Raw genomic sequence first — 26,091 nt, forward strand, 5'->3', positions numbered from 1 at the left:
GCCACTGTGCACTATCACACATCACAAGCATAAGCAACACCTCTAAGATAACTACTGAGAAAAAAATTACATCAAGGGTGAGGTTAAATACCCAAAATATTCAGTGATCAGCAGAGCCAGTCCAGTAAGCTTTCAGCACTGACTGATCTGATATAGCACTTATATGTGGGTTTTTCTTTTTTTTTATTAAAAGGTTCATCTTTCCCATCTTTCATCTGAATAATATTATTAGATAATGAGGAAAATGGCATATTAAAGCATGTTCTGATTGAAAAAGAAATCTTACAGTTACCAATGTATTAAATATTCCTATTAGATTTACTGTGTAAGTCTCACTTCAGTATTAATGTCTGCAGTCCAAGAATTTCAAAAGTACTCCTTTCTTTATAACTGTGTGTGATCTTCTCTCTGCACCAAGTGATTCACTGCATTCATTCACCAAGCTGGTTGATCACTACACTGTCTCTTTGTCCTTATTTGATCCTACCATAGCTAAAGTAAGTAGAGGTGCTTAAAACAGAAAATTCTTTCTTAGTGTTTAAATACAACAAAGCTGTAGATAATACCTGTTACTAACAGAGACTTAATATAAGAACTGAAGATGCATCTACAAAATCTGAGAGATTCAAGATGTTGTGAAGGGAAAAAAAGTGTGTACACAGATATAATTATAAGTCCAGTGCAATATGACTTTGTATCAATGTGTGGAGTAGATAGTGCTTCTAAGCTTAAGTAAAATATAACATTTGCTTTGAACCTCAAATACCACCTGCCCAGGCAAATAAAGTTTAAAAGCCATTAAGTAGCATTCCAAATTAATTAGTATTTCAAATATTTAATTTTGTGTTCACAAATTTTGTGTTAACTTAAATTATACTCAACTAATATCTTTCTGGAGTTCAACAGATTAATGGATAAATATTTACAGCACTAGCTTAACAACTTAAGCAAAAGAAGTCATAAAATAAATTTAATCTGAATTGCCCAGTTCCCAGATATTTAAGGTGGAGTGTTTTTTGTTTGTTTGTTTGTTTTTAAATGCTTAAGTGTTGGATTCCATTACCACATCATACCCTGGCTCCAGATAACAGCGCAAATTTAGAATGTGTAAGTGTTACATAGCAAATAACTTCAAAACAGTAAAAGAACACGTAACTGTCACGGGAGCAAAAGCAATAAAAAGTAATCAGCTTTACCTGCTGTTCTGCAGTGAGCGATGTTCTGATGTTCTGCATTTCTTCATTCTTTCTTTTCTCTTGTTCTTCAAGTTGCTCTAAGAACTTCATTTTTTCTTCCTGAAGCTTCTCTTGAAGTTCAGCAACCAAGCTTGATTCAGCAGATGATTCAGTGGGAGGACTTGAAAGAAAATGTTTAGGCTTTAAATTTGCAGCATATACAAAGTCCCAGAATACATGAAATAAGCAAACATACACAAGTCAGAAGTTCCTTTTTGAGACACTTTTCTGAAATGTTTAATAAATACTGTATTCCAATTCAGTCATTACTAATCTTGAATTCCACTTTTTAATCATGAGCATCTCACCAAATTCTCACTCTTGGGCATTCTGTTTTTTAGTGTCTTACACTGGCTCTAATTTTGAAATTTTGTTGAGGGGAAGATCTTGGTTTTCATTTTCTAACATAACAGAAAGTGTGGAAAGTGGTAAAAAGAGGAACAATGACATATCAACTCCCTGAAGATCCTTAGTATGACAAATTCAAAGCTCCCAGAACCCTCACATAATTAAAGCAATTCAGCAATAAATCTGATGCTAAGGAATCCAGATATGAAACTCAAAACTCTGGGTTGCAGAATGTGAGAACAGTAGTAACGATCATACAGAAAGGAAAACATCAACAGTCATTGAGGCAAGAAGGATAAAGACCTTAAATGGCTCTTGAAACAGGCATTGTTACATAGCCCAAATATTTTCCAACACTGAACCCAGAGCATTAACTACCCTCTTCTGTGTTTGGGCTTGAGTTATCAAGAACCACCACTGAAGAACACTGGGACAGAGAAATCCCTTTGTTGGGCAACTTTGGTGAAAAACTGTTATTTAGAATTTCTGTTATTCCTCTGAACCAAAATTATATTTAATATAAAGACAATCCCCCAAAACCTAACGCTCCATCTATATACATGTGTCAATGGTTTTCTCTAGTCAGAACAGCCTTGAGGTATGGTCTCCTGATGTTAGGTAGGCTATGCTGAAATCAAAACATCGTGTGCTAATATAGTAACACCCACAAGCACAACTCCTAATGCTAAAAATCACAGAATCATAGAATGTTAGGGGTTGGAAGGGACCTCTGGAGATCCAGTCCAACCCCCCTGCCAGAGCAGGGCCAATATAGGGCAGGTTACACAGGAACATATCCAGACAGGTCTTGAAAGTCTCCAGAGAAGGAGACTCCACAACCTCTCTGGGGAGCCTGTTCCAGTGCTCTGTAACCCTTACGGTAAAGAAGTTCTTCCTCATGTTGAGGTTGAACTTCCTGTGCTCTAGCTTGCATCCACTGCCTCTTGTCCTATTGCAGGGCACAAGTGAAATGCTCCAAGAATTCTTCTTGCTTCATAATGCAAAGATTCTCTGTTAAGACTAAGGGCTACAGAACCTCAGAGACACCAGAAAGATTCAGCATGAAGAATATGAAAGAAAACTGAACTACAGAGGAGGCAGCGAACCTAAAATTCTGACAGCTGCATACTGGATGTGAGTTTGGGCATCCATGAAACGACCACTTCCAGCCATTTTTACAGAGTCTTTGCATTACCATATGATCCACCACATAATCACCTACCTCTGTTTTGCCATCAATTCTCCCATCAAGTTAAGAGAGCACAGGATAAGTTTGTCTGAGAAGTGTAAAGAGGATGTACACCTGCACCTTACTTTATAAGCAACAAAAATTCATTCTCCCATTATTCCGGATTATCTAAAAGACAAATTAATACATCAGCCGAAACCCAAGGCTGTTAGCTGCCCTAAACCAAAACAGATATCATCTGCCTCTCAGACAGGCTGCCTGGCCTACTGACTGCAGATGACAGCCAAGTAAAGGATATCGTTATTCTGCAAAGGACGCTAACATACATTATGAGTTTTTAAACCTCTTCACTATATCAGTTATTTGGTTTACAAATGTAATCTGCAAAGGTCTCGACAACTATGGCAATAGTGACGACGCCTATCTTTTTTTTAGTGTTTTCAAGATACCAAAAGCATATTTCTTCAGATTGGGGTTCCTTTGCAAATAAACACTGTACTGACTCTACTGTAAGATGATAAAAGGATGTATTTAGCAACACTACCACTGTTCTACCACATGGGCATATACTGAAGATTCAAACTATCATGCAGTAGCTGAGCACTCAAAAAGCACATAAGAAGTTGTAAATAAAAGAGCCCTGAAAGCCAAGTGAAGTCCTCAGAGTGGCAAAACAACCTTTGACATTCCAGAAATCAGAAGTAAAATATGCAGAGAATGAAAAAAGTCATGAGACATCCAGGCAACTCTTATCACTAAGAAAGCATTTTCGTGCTGGATTAAATTTCAATTTATTTCTAACTTAAGCCTAGCTGTGAGAGAGGACGTGTGCTCTACAGAGAAGCTTCACTACTGATGGTGGTCTGACAGCAGTGGCTGGACAATACCAATGCTGGAAGAAACTAATTCAAGTTTTCAAAGCAGTCAGGATTCTTATTCTATTTTTACCATTCTGTACAATGTTATAAAACTTTTAACTAACCAGCAAATTGCTTAAGAAGGAAGTCATTACAGAAACTGTGTTTTTCAGTTAATCTTGGTTAGTACATTACTACATACAGTAGGAATATTAAATAGGAGAGTTACAAATGCCTTGCAGTTTTATTATCTTTCCTAATCATGACGACGTAAATTTCAGGCACATTATAACCAAAACATTAATTTTCATATGTTGGCAATGTATGGGTCACAAGCGTTTCTTCATCACTTCTACATATTTTTGTTAGTTTTCATGTAAGTTCAAAAACTAAATTCCTGATACCAGTGCAATACTCGGGTCAAATTTAACAATTCATCTCCCTGTTCGTGCCTTCCAGATGGCTAACGTAACATTGCTCTTGAAGAAAAGGACATTTATTTGACAAAGATATAGGCACATGCCAAATAAAAGTTGGTTTCTACCATTACAAGTTAACTGCTAAACAATGACTGAGTGAGGATAACAAGACAACTCGAATTACTGACATAGTTTGAGGTTTTAGGAACTCAAAATCCAAACAGCGAGACAGTGACTTTGAAATATTAAGACAGATTCACAGAACATATATGCCCTCTGGAGATAAAACGCAACGTGTCTTTATTCCTAGGGAAAAAAACCTAACAGCAGATTAAAGGCATAAAAGCAGCCTTAGGAGGCAATATATATTTTAACGTCACACTGAAAATTAAGTTATTTGACAGAACTCATAACGAAGTACTAACACTTCTTTAGACTGAAGCAGATAATATTTCTTTGAAATACATTACTATCTGTTTTATCCAGTTTGTGTAACGATACACACAGCTGTGCTCAGTTGTTCAAATTTAAGTGCAGATGGTGGATTTTTAAGAAGTCTGATGACACAGATATATCTTTTTCCTGTTTAGTCAAGTTATTGAAAAACTTCTGCACTGCATTAATACATATAAAAGAAGATAGAATTCATCTTTTTTCTCCTCATTTCACCATATTTCATTAAGAGAATACATTGTTCAATTAAGAAGGCAGTTCTTAACTTCATTATAGCCCAATCTTAATTCAAAAAATGTAATATTATCTTGATGCATTTTTTCGTACACTGACATACAAAACACAAGCACTGATACAACATCATTTAATGATGGATATGTTCGCATATCAAAATCCTGAGCTAACGGGACTGAAGTGGATAGTTCAAGTGAAGCGGATATTCAGATTTCCCTTGCACTATGTAAGTGAATTGTGCGCACATGTGGGACTGTCTGCATAATCTCCCCTCTCCTTCCTCTTTTTTTTAACATGATATTGATATGTGAAAGTTAAATGCTAACTTAAGTCTGTATTCATGTTCTGCAGTACTCTTCTGGCTTTTATGACCATTCTGTCCATTTTATAGGTCTTCTCCCATTTCACATACTTGGTATATCATAATACCTAGAAAAAAATGCTCTATTTAGGTATTGTACAAACAAGATCTATCTGCTGCATTCCTTCACACTACAAGAACATAAATGACAAATTCTGGGATTTCAAAACAGAATATTGTTTCTAAGCAGTAGTCACATAGAAAAATTCTAGTATTTCCATTCCACATCATCATAATCTACTCTGCTGGCAGACATTATGAACTAGCAAGTAGATAAGATATAAGAAGTCAGAAAGAGTAATTCTAGACATTTATGGCAAGCGAAAATATATTTTTCTTTTTTAAATGGAAAAACGCTGCCGAAATTAACAATGAAAAACATTGAAGTTGGGATGTTCTTTAAAATGATGTTGCCCACATGTGTTTCATTATAAAGCTCAAACTGAAGACTCTGAAATACGTAACTGTGGCAGCTAAAGTCAATGGAAGTCCAGGCGGCCATGGCACAGTTCTCACTTGATCATATATATTCCCACACACTTTCTCATGCCACCATTAGCACCAACAATTAGCACCAACAGGAGTGTATAGTTAGTGAATAAAAGAAAGTTACCAGCCTAAAAGCTAGCCACTGCCTGCTCACACAGTGCCAATGCCAGAGCAAAGGATGGGAAAGGAAAGGCTGAGATCATCAAAATCGGAATTTCAACCAACATGCTATTGTGGAAACACTTCCTGAATGCAACATTACAAGACTGAAATACAAAACCTTCGTTGCTATCTGGAAATAATATTGTGTAAGATATTTTACAATCTTTGAGATTAACTACAGGCACAGGAATATCACTACCTATAAAATGGAAGTAACTTGAAACTTGAATATAGAAACCAACCCAGACAAACACTACTACAAATACATAGAAATTTTACTTACTGCATAATGCATCATGAATATACCATATTAATTACTTTAAATGCTAGGAAAACACAGCAACTTAATTCTTACAGTACCTCTGATTTACTTGCATCTCAAGTTGTTGTATTTTTTCCAAAAGCCCTTTTTCAGCAGCTTCCCTCTGTAATTCAAACTCTTTACAAGCAGTTTGTACTGCATCCTCTTTTTCACAATTGAGCTTCTGAATGAGCAACTGCCTGTCTTGTTCTTGGTTAGATACTAACAGTTCTTTCTCTTCCTTAAGCTTATGGATAATAGCTTCATATTTTTCCTGCTGCCCACAGAGAGACAATTTTTCTGTTTTTTCCTTTTCTAGGGCATTCGCTTCCAACTCTAACTTACTTTGTAGTTCCGTTATTTGTTCTGAAAGTCTTTTTTCTGCCTCAGAAGTTTTTTGATGAAGAAGTGTTACTTTACTGAGTTCAGTTCTCAGCATATTTGATTCTTCTTCATATCTGTCTACTAGCTCAGAAATGCACTGATCTTTCTCAATTGTCATCAGAGTCCTTAGTTCCGATAAGCCCACTTGATATTCATCACTGTTAATTTGTAATTTACTGTTTAATTTATCTATCTCCTTTTTTAAGCTTTCAGTTGCTTTGTCAATCTGAGATTTTAAGGTCTCCTGTTGCTGGTTTCTGCTTTCTTCCAAAAGAAGCTTCATTTCATCAGTTTCTGCCTCTTTCAGGGCAAGTTCAACTTCTAATTTGCACCTCAAATCAGACAGATCTGAAACCTTAAGTTGTAACTCTTCTACTTGTTGTTGTTTCTCTTGCATAACTACTGCATGAGACTCCTGCATTTGTTCAAGTCTATGCTGGTTCTCTTTTTTTAATTTATCTACACAGTCCTTGTGCTCAGCTAACACTTTCTCAAATTCCTGTAAATGCCTGGCTTGTAGGTTGTTTTCCAGTTCTTTTAAATGGCTTTGCTCTAAACTCTCGAGTTCTGCCCTCAGTAGTTGTAGTTTTTCATTGTTTTCAACATGAAGTTTTTTCAAGTCTTCAAGTACTATCTCACGTGACTGTCTCAGTTCCTTAATTTCACAATTTTGTGTTTCCATTTGGCATTCCAATTCAAGTAATTTCTGGTCTTTTTCATTCTGAAGGCAAACTACAGCTTCTTTCTCATTTTTCACCATTGCAAATTCATCATTCTTATTCTGAAGAACTTCCTCAAGGCCTAGTAAGTCACCTTTTAACTTTTTAATCTTCTTTTTATTTTCTTCACCATCCTCCAATAATTTATTAATTTTAGTTTCATATTCACTTTTCAAAGACTGTAATTCTTTTTGATGCTTATCTTTTAGTGTTTTTTCAAGTGAAAGTTTTACCTTCTCAATAGTATTTACTATTTCTAATGAAGTGCATTTTAAAGAATTAGAAAAGTCACACTGTTCTCTTTGTACAAGTGTTCTAAAGTGGCAAAGATCTTCTTTTATATCTCTTAAATGTACCTTCGAGTCTTGGGCAATAACCCTACACTTCTCCATGCAAACATTGAGAGATGCATTTTCTACTGAAATGTCCTTTACACAAGAATTTGTATCTTGCATACGTCTACTGTCTATTGCATTGATAACTGAAGAATAAAGAGATTCCACCATCATTTCTGGACTTTGTGGATCACTTATTACATTAGGAGATACTGGATTTTCTTCTATTACAAATTCATTTACTGCTGACATAAAGTCAGATTCTGGACTTTCTGCTAATGAATCCAAGTCTAATGATCCTTGCTTAAGAGCTTGCTCCAAGTTTGGATGAGCAATAGTTTCAAAATCAAATGTATGAGCATCAATGCTGTCTGGAGACAATTCTTCTAATGGAGCTGGGGGACACACAGGAGGACACAGGGGACCCTGAAGACTGAGTGACGGAGGAGTTCTCGAAGAGGTAGCAATTGCAGTTCCTGTTGTACTTTCCATCCTTGGTGTGGTAGCAGATTGTGGCGATGCTTGACTATTGGAGGCCTACAAGTCACAAAATATGAAACAATGAAGTGATAGGCAAAACTGTTAATATTTTAACTTGATTAAAAATTACCAGGCAAAACAAGAACTTAAAAAAGTCAACCTTATTATCCCTAACAGTCCAAAATCAGTACAACTAAGATTTATGTAAAAATTGCAGAAATTCAGAGAGATTTTCAGTAAGTTTCAAAAAAGCACTATTTGCAAATACATAAATATTAAATGTTCATCTATCCAAAAGTCCTACATAGATCACATATAATTGTATTTGAAAGGGCTGACACATAAGTTTGGATGATACAAAAAAACTGAAGTAAGCAGTCAGAAATAGGCTTTGTTTTCTAAGTCTATTGATTTCAGTTTTCCTAATAATTTTGTTACTAAAATATTTTTCTTTTACTGTTGCTAATACTGCTATAAAAAACAAATCAGTGTAATCCAGTCACTTAATAGGCCAAACTAAGAAGGTTTACAAAAAGCTTTACTACAACAAAACCGTTGTCTACTAACATATTGAAAACATGGCATGAGAATTGTTCTGCTTGTGAGTGTAGAAGTAGTACAGTATAATGAAGGGCACATTCTAATTAAAAGCAACATTCTGACTTTTCAGAATGCAAGACATCACCGCCTGAGTGGATTTTTTTTTCCCTCCATGCTGCTCCCATCACTCTCAATTTTTGTCATTTTGCCTCTAGACCTTGGATACCACCAAACTTGATTCTGTAGCACCAGATCCCTCATTCAGCTGAAAAGCTAACGGTTACAATAACCACCCATAATCATCCATGAGTAACAGCAGCTTGTAAACCAATACAAAGACTAAGTAAAGCTTCTCCACTTCCACGGAACTGTTTCCAAGGAATTCTGACCAATTCCAGTGCTTTTGATTCTTAAAAGGCTAAAAACTTACCTTCAAATCAATTTTCCAATTAATTGTGATTAGATAACATGTTTAAATCTCATTATCATCAGTTCTTGTTCATTACTATATTAATTATAAAGCAAGATCTCAAGTTCCAGTGCATATTCTGCTGTAAAGTGTAAATTCATAGTGTTTGAAAACCAATCTTTGCTATTTCAAAGACATCACACTTTTCTGTACTGCCATGGAATATATACTTTAACTGAATTCAGCTGAAGGTTGATTTATCACAGCTATAATAGTTGCAACTGCGGGCCGCGTTACATGCACTTATTTCTATGCACCTGAAATGCAGTAAATCACCATTTTGAAATGCTTTAAAAAAAATAATCAACCTCAGCAAGGCCTTAGAGGCTGTGTAAACAGCCTGTGTTCTGTGATTTTCAAGCTTCTTCTATGTGACTAAAACTCAATTTAACTTACAGTATGATGTATCTACAAGATTACACTTCAGTTATAGATTTTCTTCTCTTTGCTATTTATTTAATAGATTTAACATAATAAATTTACTGATTGCAAGCTTTGTTTGACAGAATAAGTGAAGGGTGTATTAAAGTAGTCCTCCTTTACTATCTTCACATCTACCAGAACTAGGAATAAATACTACAAACCTGTAGTATCTTCTACTATTAACTATTAAATACAACAGGAAATACAAAAGCCCTAATGCCAACAATAGTATCACCTGCAGATTCTCAGAACAAAAATATAAACCTTAAGCTCCAGCAAGTGCAGAACACATTCCAGTGGAAGGCAAAAAGCAACGTACAGCCTCAGTATCCACCAAGGATGCATTCCCGAACACGTTTGTAATAGGATGGATAGCAAAGCAATTTTTTCTAAGAAAATTACAGTGAAATACACACAGTTAAAATACATAAGAGAGTATCTGTGACACGTAGGATGAAGAGGCATGAGGAGGATCATCAGGATTACAAACTGGAAGAGATGAGTTTTTTGAATGGATCAGTGTTCTGAAAGATCTCAGATCATTGTGTGTAACACCATAGCCCAACCATTACCTTGCTTTTCCATCCTTTATCCTTGAAGGACTTCTTTGATCTTATTCATCTGAGGAATGTGACCATCTTGAAAAGAAAATGTTCCGAAAGACTCATGGGAATATTTGTAGTACAAGATTCCCATAAGATGTTCAGTGTCAAAGTGCTGGAGATCTTTCAGAATGGTGCTATTCTACAGAAAGCCAACACTGCCTCCAGTTGATAATCCCGATCATCCTGCTCATGCCTCTTTTCCAAACCATCCACAGTCTCCATGCATTTAAATCATGTGTCCGGTGTTCTTTAGTACGTTTGTTTTTATTGAAGAAACTCTTGCTATCCATTGAACTCAGCTATTTGACTGGTGATAGTTAGTGGAGCTGGGCAATAAATTGCCAGCGACAGAACTCCAAAAAAAAAAACCGAACCCGGATACAAGTGACAGATATTGGACTGCTGATGCATAAATAGCCGATTTTTGTTTTCTCAATCTTTTACAAATGGCTGCTATCGAAAAAGGGACCCTATCCTTCTCTTAAATTTTCTCTTAATGGAGATGTAGTATGACTAACTGAATTCTGAACTGACATTTAGGAAGAATCTGTTTCCAGCTCTGATACTCATCTATTTAGCAGAGCTACATTTACACCTCACCTCCATTAGCCTTTGCATCTATATGAAAGTAAATCATACAATTATTTTGAAACCCAATGATGAAAACCCACTGTAAAAAACTTATGTTCATTATATATAAATATTGTCTTTATTTATCAAAAATGAACACAGGACATGAGAAAAAACTTAAAGGGAAATGATCCTTCTGTTAAAGGTACTATTAGTCTAGGCTTAAGCATTTCCCCTGGGTTTAATTGCAGCTTGCCATTTATCTAAGAAAACTTAGAGAAAGAAACGTTGAAGGATACTGTATATGCTGATATAGGCCTGGATTCAAAGCATATGCTTTAAGTGACAAACATTTAACATTGATAAATCAGAACTTTAACAGTAATAAAAGCTAGCATCACAGATGCCAGTAAGCACATACTAAAAAAGCACTTCAAAGACTGAATATTAGAAGACCCTACAGAAAGCCACATTCAAAGGAAAGATGGTATCTACTTTTGGCACCTCTGCAGAATCATCCTAGCAGGTAAAGAGTAAGGATATAGCACGAAGAAGAAAACAAAAAACTAACTGTCACTGTGTGGAGTAACACTCTACTGAGCTTGGTTTCCTCATAACCTGGGGCTATAACAAATTTCATGCCTCTGCAGTGGCTGCTGTGAGCTGGGTCTGTAGTTAATAGTACCAGTGAAGAGTTAAACCTCATATTTTGAGTAGCTGAAACTATATGGAAGACTTTGTTTACTGTTTCCTATTTCCCCTAGAAGCTGCTGCCTGCCATCTAGTCTATTTACAATCTACAGGCAGCAATGTATGCATGTCATACACTGTAATTCCTGTGATGACAAAGAAAAAGGAGTCAAGAGCAAACAAGAAAAAACAGAAAGCAGAGACAGAGAAGCAGAGTTAATTTTTAAGTTCTCAGGTGTTGCTGGATTACATGCCTTGTTCTAGTTATGTTACTCTGATAAACGTAGTCAGGGAATGCGACAATTCTTAGAAGGATTACAAACAGTAACGGGCATCTTAACTTTATCCCAGACATCTTTAACCCAATCACTGATCTGTTTAAACTTTGTATTATGGAAATGAGAGCGCACAGCAATATCTTTGGTGTAAGACCATTAAATTACAACGAATAAGCAGAAAGCTTTAAAAAGTAAAACGGATTTCAAAGTAGTAACAAATTTAAAATCCACAACAACTACTCTGATGTAATACTAAAAAAAGAAATCAGCTATCAGATAGAGAAGCTTATCATCATTAATTAATGTTCTATGAACTTGAAAGCTGAAATAATGAAGAGTTATGGGGACACTTAAAAAGAAATGCTACTAACATCCCCAGTAAGACATTGGATCTACTCTCTTACTTACTCTTTGCTCATCTGTCTGCAGCCACAGCTTTTCTCTCCTGCCTACAGGAACTATGAAAAGACCAGCTGCTGTGGCTGATGCAGTAGGATGAACTCCCACCTGACCCAGAGCTAAACTGCTGCACTACCAACAAGCCAGGGAAACTATCCCAGCCCAACTTAAAGAACTAGGCTTCTGCTGCCACTTGTATAGAAAGAGAGGCTGGGATCAAATGTGTCTCCTTGGGAGAGTACAAGAGTAACATTCTGCTATATGGGCAACACTCAACGCCTGCAGAGTCATCGCCAACTCTGCACCAAGCTGGGACAATATCTCACAGTTCACAAACAGAATGTGTAGGTGCATGAAGCTGTAGGCATCTTCAGGACTATTATTAAATGTTTATTCATCCTTCTAATTATATACTGTAAATTCCCAGCAATACTAAGGACAGGAAAAGAACATTTTCAAATTATTTCAGTAATTCTATGCAAAAAAACCCACAGGCAAAAATAGTATAATTTAAAAAACACTTCTAGATCATCTACAGAACAAAGCAACACAGAGAAAGACCTAGTATCTTTCATCAAGTAATAACAAGAGTGCTGTCATTGAGAAGGAAAAAGCTGACAGATCTATTTGCTTCAATTCCCCAGTAGTTTAAATGAATCATTTAAGTTACACACAGAGATGGGCATTTTCAAGATGACATAATGAATGGCCCAGCTCTGACTGTGCAATGCAATTGACTCTACGGAAAGAGACAATTATCCAAACCTGTCTAAGCACTTGACATTTTGAGTCAGCCAAGAATCCCAACTGGTCAAAGCTCAGCAAAAGAGAAGAGTGGAAAGAACAGATTCGCCTGATTTGGCAAACTTTTTTTTTTTTTTGTGCAGCCAGATACTGATAAAAATTTCCCAAATAAGCAAGTCTGAAAGAAAACCGGGAAATAATCGAGACTTGAACAAGTAAGGTATCTTTCCTGTTTATTTTTCTACTGTTATGATGTATATTATCAATTAAAACTTACTCCTTTGATTTATTTCACAGTCTTCTGACATTGCAAGCCTTAGTAAAAAATTAATTTATGAAAACACTTGTTACTAGATAAATTTCAGGATGCTCCAAGTTGGGGGTGGACTTCTATATTTCAGAGCATGGTCTGTTGGAAGAGCATGTTCAGAAAACTCCCAGATTTCATAAAATTTACACCACTCCTAGCCATTCTGTGGCTAAATACAAGTGGTCAGGTCCTAACACTCTTGTTCTAATGGCCGTTCCATATAAAACCCAATCTTCATAAAGAGAGACAAGAGCTAAGAAATTACATAAATAACACACCTTTTCTATATTACAGAACAAAGAGCAGCCCAGATCTCACATTTTACATAAATGAAAGACTTCCAGTAAATCTCTTGTTCAAGTCCTGGAGGAATAAGAAGATAGAGGACTTCTTGTCACCTGGTTTAAGCAGGAATTTGCTAATTCAAAATTGAACATGCCCATAACCTTGGCAGTTATAGAAGATGCTTCTAGTCAAAGTGCATACAAACACTTACACTGTAGATAACATGGAGTCCCACAAAAATGACACCTTTTTTCTATAGCAAAACTGCTAAAGAAACCCAGTTTGAAGCAGTCAACTTCACATAAAATTTTAAGCATTGCTAAATTGACCCAGAGTTTCGCTGGGACAGGCTACAGTTGAAGCTAAAAGAACTCCATTTGGTCTATTACCAAAGTTAGAGGCTGCACAGAAGCAATCAAAAGTGATTGGCAGAAACAGAGTTTCTAGGGGAAAGAATCTGCTTGACAGGCAGAGTGAAACTAGGAAGAGATCTTTTTGCCATCTGTTCTTTCTATACGCAAAGAAAAAGACTGCATGTATTTCTTCCCTTCCCCAAGAAGCAGGAATGCAACAAAGGAGTAGATGACACATCAATATTCAGGCTAGTGAGGACAACCAACCAAGGCCCTAAATTCTCCTTAACTGCTTGTGCCAAAAGGACTTAAGCAGCAACACAAAAATCTAGAGAAGTAAAAACTTCATTAAATACAAACTAAAGTGACAAAGGCAAGATACACACATTCTGCACACAGAAGCTTAAGAAAATGGCAGAAACCAGAAATATTTACAGAATAATTCTACAATTTCTGTGGAATATAAGCATCTGATAGATCTTTAGAAGATATTCAATCTTTTAACTGTTCTCTAGACAGATTCACTTTACCCGTTGAAGAGCTCAAAATTCTCACAATATTTACTAGTATGTGATTAGAAAGGAAACTATTATGCAGTTATGAGACCAACTAATCTTTACATCTGGAAATATAAAGTTTCTTTCTGAAGTGGTTGATAAAACAGTATTATAAAAATATTCTACATTTTTGAATAGAATATTCTCTTTTCTCAGTAAAGAAAAACAAAAATACCTTTTGTTCATTCAGCAGGTCTGTAATGGTTTGTGACATTTCATCCAAACTCTGTGCTGCCTTTACCAGGTTATGCAGAGCATGTACATGCTGGTGAAGAGGTTCAAAGTCACAAAGTATGGGAACCCTTAAAAACAGTACAGAATTAAATTGGTTTTTTTCCACATTGTTAATCTAATATTCAAATATATTAAATTATTATCTGTATATTCCAACAAGACAAAGCTTCCCTCTATATAAGGTTTGTACTTTCTTCATTTAATCTATCTTACATTGAAAATCCACTAAGACCACCTGGTATTTGTGTTTTAAATTAAGACCTTGAGAGCTTTTAAGGAGTAGATAATGATAAACACAACGATGGGGAAGTAATATGTCAGAGTCTTCCCTTCTGAGGAAAACATTTACCAGTAGTAGCTGGAGTTACAATAACAGTAACAGAATAGAATTGATAGTGATTAGATCTGTAATTGAAGCACTTATGTTTGCAAATGACTCTATTCTTCTCTACAGTTGGATTCTCTCCAACCCAGCTCTTCCTTTGAAGTAGCTATTAATTCTCTACTATTTTATTTTAATGATAGGTAACCTAATTTAAAAGACTGATTAATGTGTTGTGATCACATTGCAGGTGTTGCAAGATAAGCTTTCCATTGGAAGTTTTCTAAACCTCTGGAAAAGCAACATTTATTTAATTTTTCTTGAGACTGCGTATATCCAGAATTATTAATTTTTTCAGGAATAGCTTCACTGAAATAATGCAGCAGGAGTTCATTTAGACTAACAATGTAATAAAAGCAGATTACACTTCAATTTTTTTGCATTCTCTATTCAACATATATTGCATTCTGCATTCTCTATTCAACATATAGGGCAACTGGTATCTAGTGTATTTTTGTAGAATTAAGATTTCAATATTTGCTCAAAGATATAATTTCAGAATACTGAAGCATTGTAAGTAAATAGAAGCATCATTTTAATCATGTAGCTCAGGGGTCCAGTGCTGACAGAAAAGGACTTTGTGCTGGGTCTCAGTTTGCCTATTGCTTGCTTTTTAGATGTTAAATGAAAATACCTAAAAAAAAGTACTGCTCTAAAGTTTCTTCTCAGCTCAGTGTCTACCAATTTCTGTGACAGCTTTGCCCACTCGAGTTGCAAGTCCACCACTATCATCAATATTTCCATCAAATGTAATCCTGAGCCCAGAAACCAGGAGGAACATGATATAATCCCATCTCTATTGCCATCAACTGGAAAGATATGTCACTACAATTTGGACCAATTAAACCAATTTGGTTAGTGATTGGTTTTCAGACAATAGCAAGGCAAAATTCTTCCTGAACTCAGTCCAAACTTCCCAGTAAGCGTGTAAAATTCTCACAAACCCCAAAATCAGGCAAACATCAGGAATATGATACTATAGTTTGCATTTTTTTCCTGCAGAATCACTGAGGAGCAAGCCTAAGAGCCTAACAAGAGAAAATAAAAGGGTACATCAGCTGTATTATGATCTAGGGCAAATCCACTGTCAAGCAGACTAAGCTCACTATACTTATTTTTAATTCCAGCAGCAATACCACAAGGATGGCCAGGAATTCTAAATCAAAAAGAATGCCAGTACAAAATAGAGGTGAAAAATGTAGTGAATTCAGCTCCTGCACTGTGCACCAATAACAGGTATCAGGCCGATACTGTTGGTGAACCTGACAGATGACAGCAGAACATCCTTCTTTTGGATTTACCTTACCATCCTTCGTAGGTTTGTGGCCTTGGGACGAAAAAAAAAAAAACAAAAAACAAACAAACCACAAAATGGAATCTCAGCAAATCTCTAACTGCAGATCTCTTCCAGGAGAAGGATGACGGATACTTGCAGCATCTGACTGTCGTCAGTCATACTGATAGACAGATCTCTCCCTAGACAGAACCTTACCTAGAATTTGCTACTGCCTATTTCTTGCCCATTATCTTGGTTGGCATTTCTCTGATTGCTACAGTTTTAAGACATAGGAGTTTGAAAGCTCACTCTAACAGTCAGCTTTTCCAGAAAGACATCTCTAAGGTCTAGATAAGAAACTAATCCTGTCAAGTTGCCTCATTGTTGGGAGATAAGAAACATGGAAATAGAGCTTTGCTCAAAATGATGGATTTTTATAGACAGCAGATGCACTTAGAGAACACACCTTTTAGTAAAGTACATCTGTCAGAGAAAAAGCAATAATTGAATACAGGAGATCTCTATGATCTCATTCAGGGCTAAAGAAATGTATTTTAAGTGATATTCTGGAGGATATAAAGAGCAAATAAAAAAATTCCAATTTAATTCTGATCTGACAAAACATAGAGTTATGAGTTTATTTCAGTTTAAAACTGCCATTTTTTAAAATTTTTTAGCTATGAGGCAGCTCAGAGGAACATCCAATGTCCTTTACATCTCAATACAGAATACATGTGTTCAAATCATCCAAGCTTGAGTACCTGAAGTATACAGATAATATGTATCTGCATTAAGTCAGTGAAGACCGTTGCTTAAGAATTCTATCAGTTCAAAAAATATCCCTTTGTGCTCCTTATGAAAAATGAACCTCGGGGGGTGCTGAAGAGGGTGGGAGCAGGGAGAAGCTATTTCTGTAACATACAAAGTTTAAAAAGGTGCTTTACCTGAGTAACGGCTGTACTTCTGAAGGACAAAAAGACTGCAAAAACTGCAAGTCACTTAATAAGATATCTGGAAGCTCACTGTCAAATCTGCGAGGTTTTCGTGTCTGTATTAAGAAGAAATTAAATTTACACATTGTTGTTAAGGTAAATAATATCAAAATAACTAAGGAAGGATTAAAAAAGAGCTTAATTTTTTAACACAGAAAACTTGGTGTTAAACTGATTTCTCTCTCAAAATATTTCATACTTTTTTTAAAGGAACCATGGCTGGCCCCGCCCCCCTAAAAAATAATTTACATTTATAGTCATTAAGCTATCCATAGTGCCTCGAGTAACAGCAGAATAGAGTATTTCAGTTGGAAAGGACCTACAATGATCCTCTAGTCCCTCCCTATTACCAAGCCTCAAAAACATTGACATGTGTTACAAAAGTTAACAGATGAGAGATGGCACTGAAGCTTTATTTATTGTGCTGCTAAACATACAGTCAAATTAATTCAGTTCAGTTTTCAAAACACTGAAATGAGTGGCATTCTTATTTTTCCAAGTATCCTTTAAAAAACCTGCAAAGGAGAAGCTGAAAAGGTTAAACAAGGCAAAGTGAGATGGCAACAATAGAATCAGGGAAAGTTAGCTTATTTAAATTAACCAAGCTGTCTGAAATCAAAGTTAACAGGCAATGCTTGATTACAGATATACTTTTTCACCCCTTCATGTTATCAGGCAATAAAGAGAAGAAAATGCTTTTCCACTCGTTGAGTGATTACAGAAAAACATGAAAACCTTTTACTTGCTTTTACCATCCAATTAATTTTATCGCTCTATTATTCAAAAGAGAGGATTAGATGATCAAATTATCCCTCCTGGCTTCTTTTTTCTGATCATTAATAGCAATTTTTTGTTCAATACCAGAAAGTCCTTGCTAAAAGAGTATTGAGTTGACATTTCCTCTCCCACCACACCACAAGTTACGAACTAATGATAATATAGGTCACCTGAAATAGCAAAGAACACTACCTCCCAGCTTCTCATGTGTCAGAGCAATGTGACAGGCATGTAGCTTGAATGAACTAAGCCTAGGTTTTTAATTTATGAAAGTACTGTTTATAAAAATGAAATAAAAACCCAAAAATATTTTGAGTACATACACAAAAGGATGGAGGCCAGGAGTCAAGTCCTCTAAACAAACGATTTCTTAGAAAAGACTTTCCTGCGCAAAGGAAAAATGGTTAAAAGAAAGAAATGCAACATATAAACAAAGCCTCAAGAGAAAAACAATTAAGCTACTGCAGTTTAACAGCTGAACTAAATTTGAAAGCATTACTAACTATGCCATTTCTTGACAACATAAATATTGCAAGTGACCACAGAATTTCACACAAAACCCACCATCCAAGTAGAACTTCTTACTTAATTGAAGCCTCTTTTTGCTTAATGTTCACCCCTGCAAAAGCCTCAATTCCTTTTTCAAATTTTCATTGTAACCTTGCTAATCTCCTTTCCAAAATTTTGATAAACTTTTGCTCAATTTTCTTTTTTTAGCAGTTCATTCCAAACATAAGTTGCAGACTTTGCAGAAAAAAAAAGAAAAAATAATCACATTTCTTTTACCAGCAACTTCATTTTATTATTTTTTTTTTATATAACTTCTGGTCAAGCTTTTTAGACATGGGTCTTCATTCTTGTTTTTTTTTCCTGAAGTAGTACAGAGGAACTTGTAGCAATACTCAAATACTCAGTAATGGTTTTAAAAATGGTATTTAAGAGAACTCACAGAGCACATTCAAACAGAAACTGTATTCAAATGGAATAATTAGAAATCTTATCTTTTACAAGCATTACACTAATTAGAACTTTCACAGTATTTTGGATAATCCATATGAATCAGTTCATTAATTTGACTAATAGAAAAATGAATAGAAAAAAATTTATTCATAATAGGACCATCTGGCATACTACATGGATTTCCTATTTAAGTAAAAAAAATATACAGGTAAACTACAACATAATGAAAGTACTTTAACTACAAAGACAGAAGTCTTACGTAATCACAATTCTGATTTCACAGAAGAGAAAGTACTTACTGAACAGTTTACCAAAAGATTCCCTTTTTGCCTTTTCCGCTTCATATAGGTGTTTCCCATCTTTTATTAAAGCACTCGCCCACTGTGGAAGGGAAAATATGTAGTTAGTTGTTAATTTATACATTGACACAAAGGTTTGATCTCAAAGTTTTACTTACTTACCTCTCTGTAGTGTTTTATGAACATTTTTCTCCTCACAACCTCAACAACAGCTAGACAGTACATTTGAGGAACAGTACTGAGAGCCTCTACAACCTTGACCCTCTCTAGGAGCTCTGTTACAAGACGAAGCAACGCTTGTAGTTTCTCTCCATCTTGGTCAGCATGAAGCATTACAAAACAACACCACCTACAAAAGTAGGTTACACTTTAGAAGATAACAACTTAGCCATCTTTTCTGCATTTAAATTTCACTAAGATTAGACACATGTCTGGATGAACGGAACGATGACAACTTTTACATGGGACAACAACAGGCTATCTGGAAGTACCAAGCAACTCAGAATTCAGTAGTCGCCTTGCAGTTTCCTGTTAATTTCTCACAGTCAGATACGCATATCAGTGCTCAAAAAATGAATACTTACCACCACCATTCAAGTTAAGGTATTGGTTTTGACAGGTAATGCTCTTAGCATACATAACCTTAAGAGGAATGATAATGTAATTTTCTCCAGAAAAATTAAAAAAGCTGGTACATCCAGAGCAAAGAAGAGACTATTTTTTGTTTATAAATCTTAAAAATACTTATTGAAAAGCATTAGCAAGAAATATTAAGGGTAGAGATACTGTAACAAAAAAATAAAAATTGTTTTTATTGACAGAATTGAAGTAAAAGTGAAACAACAAACACAAACAAGTTAACATTAAGCAATTAGGAAAATATACTAACAGAGAAACTACAAGACACACACTGTTGACTTACTACAAAAATTACTACTTTCTCTGTAGTAAGAAAAAAAAGAGGGCATTATGCGAAGCCAACAAGTGGCCAGTTCGAAACACAAAGGGAAGTATATTTTCCACACAATATATAGTTAAGTTGCAGAATATATAACTGCATAAAACAGGAGTTTGTGGGTTCAAAAATGTTGTACTAGTTGATGGAAAAAACCCTCCATCCGCAATTAAACACAGAAGAGCTGCCTCTAGATCAGATAAGAATATTCTCCTCTAAGAATACTTACATCTACTTAAGTTTATGTTCTTTTCTCATTATTAGATTCCCATTATGGTCATTTGCTATTAACTGCTACAAGCTAGAACCACTTTTGGTTTGACCCAAAATACAGTGGGGTTTTTTGTATGTTTGTTATTGTTTGGTTTGGGTTTTTTTTTTTTGGGGGGGGGGGGGAAGGGGAGGAAAAAGTGGTTGGGTTGTTGTTAGGGTTTTTTTGTGTGGGTTTTTTTTTTTTAATCTATGCTTTATTCTTCTCTTCAGATCTATCCTCTTTGCATTCACTCTCCACACCTCACTAGCTTGTTCCTTACTAAGGGATGCAAGTCTTTTCCTCTAACAAGGAATTAAGTGTATGCTACACAAATACTTTAACACATAGGAAATGAAAGTGATACTTATAGTAACTTAGGTTCTACATACTATCCCTAAATACCTCTACAGTGAAAAATGGTGTAAAAAAGTAATCTTTTCATCGGGCTAAGAGCAGATGCATAGGCAAAGACAAATTCACATTTCAATTTGCCTAGCAGTGTTGCTAGTGCACTGCTGATTCTGTTTTACTTCTTCCTGCACCTTGCATCTGCCTCATCTATACAAACTGCAATCTCTTCAAGAAGAAAAAAAAATAAATCTACTTGATAGATATTTAGCATGCAAGTCTAACAGGGTCACAACATTGCCTAATTATTTGCTGCTAGCATAAACAAAGTTTTTTCTTCCAAAAACCATTAAACTCCGTATACTTTTCTTATGTATCTGACATGACAAATTATCTAAATCTTAATAATTAAGTGTAGTAGTGTAAAAAACTATTTCCCATTGAGCAATAGAGACTACTTACTCCCATGTTACACAGTAATGATGCTTACATGAAAAATAGCCATTTTTACTGGCTGTGACTGGATATAATTATTTTTCATGAACTACAAGTAAATCAAACTACTGGCACGTTTTTCTGCTTCGATGTGATCACATGCTATTGAAGAGTGTTTCACTTATGCTTATTATAATGCTTTGAAAACATCAATACAATTGCCAGTCCAATTTTAAATAAGATACTGACTGGCTTCTGAGGTTGATGAGCGGAGAGGCGATTGTTGGTTCTCGGTTATTGTTTTCTTGACATGAAGACCATTTAAACTCTAAGAAAAGTTTCTCTTAAGATAATATTTTTTCACACTAATGAATAACTTCATATACAAACTTTTATTTTCTCTCCCATTAAGAAAAACTCTATGCATTACCAAAGATTTTCTTATGACGCACACTGTTTAAACAGTCTTGATGCAAGTGGAAGCAATATAAAGTTGAAAAGTTGTAACTTACTTCAGTCTGACTTGTAGATTATTTGCAAGCTCCTGTTTGGCAGTGGTACATTTCTGTTTAATGTCTAACAGTTTTCTGTGATTAGTTAACATAATCATGAGCTGATTTGCATGACTCAAACACAAATCAGGCAGCACAGAAGGATCTTTCAAGTTCTCAGCTCTCTTCTGATTAGCCAAAAATCCCTAGAGGAAGAGAGACACGTTTGTTACACAAGCTTTGTGACAATCAAAAAGCATAGAAGTGATCCATCTTCTCTGTAAGAATGCAAGCATTTTAATAAACCACTCAGGAGTATAACAGAATGCTACATAGAGAAGTATCAAAGTTGCTTTCTTTTAATTTTGTAAAGCGTCCAAATAAATCTCATCTGATATTTCTCTCCCAAACAGTTACTAACACAACCCTATAAGAACTTTAAACAACTAACCAATGCCAGTGAAAAATCACAAAAGTTAATGCAGCAGAAAAATAGCTACTAGGATGGAGGGGATCAACCATCATTCTAATTTCTGCAAACAATTAGCTTGTTAACTTCTGGCATATGCAAGACTTAACATCAACTTAGAGCACATTCAATACTACTGTGGGCTAAAGAATGTATTTTTTGCAAAAAGAAATTCATACATGAAACTAATTCTTCTTGACAGCCAAGATCATAGCTAGACATCTTTGCACACAGGAGTTGGGCATGGCAAAGAATTATCTGTTGTGGATGGTAACAGGCAGCCCCTAGATGTGTGGGGGGTTAAACAGGGAAGACTGACTGCTTTAAACACATCTTAGATGGCTAACTACAGTTCTACAAACTCATTTATCAAGCCTTTGTTTTCTTAATAAAGAATTCAAAACCAGACAATAGTTTTAAGTGTTTATTTCTGAAGCTGAGGTTGATGAGAACAGTAAACCATAGTTATACAAAACTGCTGAAAAATGAAATCACTGTCATTGCTGATTTGATATTGAACATAAAGCAATCTTGCCATAAGATGCAATAAAACACACTTGCAAAGTCTGCAATAAATATTTATGTCCTAGTGAGAACAGCACAGAAATCAAAGTAAGAATCCAACAAGTATATTAAGTGTAATGAAAAGGAAGAAGATGCACACTGAAGATGGAAGAGAATACTGAAGAGTCAACCATTTTACTGAACTCTGAGCAACTTATGTACTGAATGTGTGAAGACCCTCTGGGAAACAAAAGCAGGCTGCAAACATTTTAACTGTATATATTATCCGAGACAAGTGAATGGAAACAAGAAATGTTGGGAAGAACTGTTACTGAGATGATGAAAAGGACAGCTCCATCAAAAGAAACTTGGGTTGTTCAGTCAAGGAACACAAAGACATTGAAGAAACAGGCTGTGATAATGGTTAGGGAATTGCCAAGCACCAAAAATCAAAGCCAGTACAGGCATGAGAGCATATAGAGTTGAACTAGTCAAGAATACTTTCAGATCTGCAATTAATGGATGTTTATAAACATTAGGACAATCAGATTCTATACAACATTGCAACAGGAATAGAGAAGTCAAGAAAATAATTGCTTTTAAATAGCAGTTCAGTAAGCTTTTTAAATGAAATGCATGGCATGGAGCCTGAAGTTACACAAAACTGGATACAGTGAGTTAGAAAATCCCTTCCAGCTTTACTCTCAGTTCCAAGAGGCTATTCATAAATTTGAGTATCTTTTGCCGTTTCTGTATCTGTGGACCCATCTTTAAAGTAAAATTTAAACTAAAATTACCCTAGTATGCAAATCAGAAAGAAAAATCTCAGCATACTAGAAAATGGCCAGTTCAGAAAAACTGCAGTAAACTGACAAAAAAATGGGGGGGGAACCCCAATAAATTGTGGGGAAATCCAAGATCTAAATAATCAATTGTTCTCACAAGTTCTTGCCTTTCTAGCCCTGATCAGATGACAGGATTCATGACATCAGCATCACAGTCAAACTAAGGGTCCTGAAAAACAGGTATGGATAATGTCTTTATGGATTTTTCCCAATGGCTATTTCCAAATCAAAAGAATATTTAAAACATTTTAGTCTAAAGTTCAAACAACCAACAGGGAAGGGTGGCAGCCAGTGATGTAACAAGCAGCTGAGAAAACCCTGAATCACTATAAATCTAAGGTTTAATTTGGTGTAACAAGAAGCAGGAGGAAAATAAAAGTACAGAATATGATAGTGACAAAGTCCTTTTCCCCACAAATTCAAGTGAAAGACAATAAGCCCAGAATCAAGAAGGCCATCTGCAAACCAGGTTTTTTGACAATGTTTAACAGGGCTAATAGAAAAGTAACACTTCTATGAACCTTAACAATGGAAATGCATTTGGATGTAACTGTGTTTTGAAAAGCTACACTACTAAGAAGGAAATTAAAAAAAAAAAACTCAAACAAGAAAATGATGAAAAAGATAAGCTATTGGGCAGTATCACACAGAGAGATTAGAGAGGCTCCAGATTTTCTAGAGGCATACTCTTTATTACATAATGCCACCTACTAACCATAATTCTATATGCCTATGTTACAAATTCCAGCTTCCACAGAGAAAAATAGGTTTTTTTGAATTTAAGAAAGCAGCTTTCCATATTAAATGTTAGGGTCTAAAGATCAACTCTTTAACTGCATAACTCAAGATGTAATTTTTCATATAAAAGGCTGTTTAATGGTCAGTTAATTGGAAAGGCTGACTGGAGGCAAAAGAACTCCTAAGGCAGCTGCAGGAACAAGCAGAGTAACTAAGCAATGAGGCCTTCTAGCAGCAGATGACTTTGTTCCGTGGGATAAGTTTAGTTTGAATTTTAACTATGTAGCTGAGGTTGGAGTAGAAAGTCAACTCAAATTCTGGATAGAACATCAGCTTTTTCTGACCTGGGGAAAATAAGCCTACATCTTCCAATACAATACTGCCAATGGAATTACCATTGAGATGTTCCTTATCCTTGTTCTATAAAGTACATCCACTTTATTTCTTTATGAACAGGAATAGTTCACTGCTGAAAGGTGTGACATAAAGGAAAATTATGAGTTTTTTTTCAGATAACACTGAATATTAAGAGTTATCACATAAATTGTGAACACTACCTTTAAAAATACACAAGTCCTCATCTATATTTTTAAATATAATTAAACCCTTGCACTTTGTCACTCTTAGAGTTCTATGCAGACTATCATTTGAATGAGTAACACGATACCAGCTATAATATCTTACAAGTGTCTAATTTTTTCCAAACAGTATCCAAACAACTGCTAAGACTGGTACGAAAATACTTCCTAAGGTTCAAATATAAAATCAAGGAATAAAAGCATCTGGTACTAGACTTAATCAATTGTTTAACCACAAACATTTAATTAGTTGAAGCTTCAAGTAAAACCAACTAAAAAACCGCAAACACACCATGACATCCTATATGACCATTTTTAAAAACACCTATATCGTAAGTAAAGGAATAGACAATTTACAAAAAGAAAAGGCAAACACGAAGATTTGAAAGTTACAAGTCTCTGGCAAATCTTCAAAAGGTAAAAATTCTAAATTTACAGTGGCATTTAAACAAGGTGCCTAAGTGTCTTTTCAAATTATTTTTAGGTATCTTGCTCAAAAGTGGGACCTGTAAACTTGAGGTGGGCTCTTCATTCAAGTAAAGAGGGAACACATAGCTAAAACCACCACTCACAGCACTGAGCAACCAAGCATAGGGATGTAAGAGCAGCTTTTCCATCATGCTAAATTTCCTTGGATTTAGCACTGGCCTAAATACTGCAAGACTGAGATTTAGAACAAACTTCCTTCTAAACTTACTTACCGAAATTATCTGAAGACAGGCTCCTCTTTTAAACAATGCTACCAGAAGTAATGGTAGCACCCACCTTTACATACCAGGCAGAGGATGGAGCAGGAAGCCAAGGTCCTATGCAGCTGTCAGCCCAGTTCTCTCCTCCTCAAAAGGGGGATCTAACCATCCCAAGACAGGGAGGCAACATTGTCCACTTACTCCAACTAATGATTTCTGATTGCGAATTGGTATATAAGAAACTCATGCCCTTCTTCATGGTCCCAGCTCTGATGTAATGGTGAAAATCTGAATATCAGATCATGATTTTAATATACTTTCAGTTGCAAACAAGGCATTAAAGGGCAATCAGGTATAAAGTTAACCGAAGCTCTTCACAGAAACTGTATTTAATAAAGAAGCTTTGATATCGCACTGTAGTATTTCTAAAAAAATAGGAGATATATATTTTACATTTAAAATGGTCTTTCATCAAATTTCATATAACTTCAAATGACACCGTCTCGTGCAAGCACGCTACACTCTCTCCTCACTATGAGCTTGGTGCTCAACCATTAAGCATGTTACCTCTTCCCTGATCCTATATCACTGAGTGACAAGTTACCAAGAAGTCAATATTTCCCTTCAAAATTAAATTTAACCTACTTATCTATTATTCCATATCTCCAATTGATGTT

At 35.4% G+C, this 26,091-nt stretch overlaps 1 protein-coding gene across 3 annotated transcripts in view; it reads right to left on the minus strand.

The window, feature by feature from the left end:
* RB1CC1 (RB1 inducible coiled-coil 1) overlaps positions 1–26,091 on the minus strand; it is an 84,203-nt gene that overhangs the window by 17,877 nt on the left and 40,235 nt on the right. For all 3 annotated transcript variants that reach the window (XM_068396568.1, XM_068396566.1, XM_068396567.1), the window contains 8 exons: positions 21,613–21,797; positions 19,272–19,458; positions 19,110–19,191; positions 18,174–18,235; positions 17,026–17,129; positions 14,365–14,491; positions 6,108–8,023; positions 1,197–1,356 (listed from right to left, as the gene is read on the minus strand). In XM_068396568.1, coding sequence (XP_068252669.1) covers positions 1,197–1,356; positions 6,108–8,023; positions 14,365–14,491; positions 17,026–17,129; positions 18,174–18,235; positions 19,110–19,191; positions 19,272–19,458; positions 21,613–21,797 — 2,823 coding nt within the window. The remainder of the gene's footprint in view (positions 1–1,196; positions 1,357–6,107; positions 8,024–14,364; positions 14,492–17,025; positions 17,130–18,173; positions 18,236–19,109; positions 19,192–19,271; positions 19,459–21,612; positions 21,798–26,091) is intronic.

Source organism: Nyctibius grandis, chromosome 3, assembly GCF_013368605.1.
Source record: "Nyctibius grandis isolate bNycGra1 chromosome 3, bNycGra1.pri, whole genome shotgun sequence".
In the NCBI taxonomy this organism is placed as follows: Eukaryota; Metazoa; Chordata; class Aves; order Nyctibiiformes; family Nyctibiidae; genus Nyctibius; species Nyctibius grandis.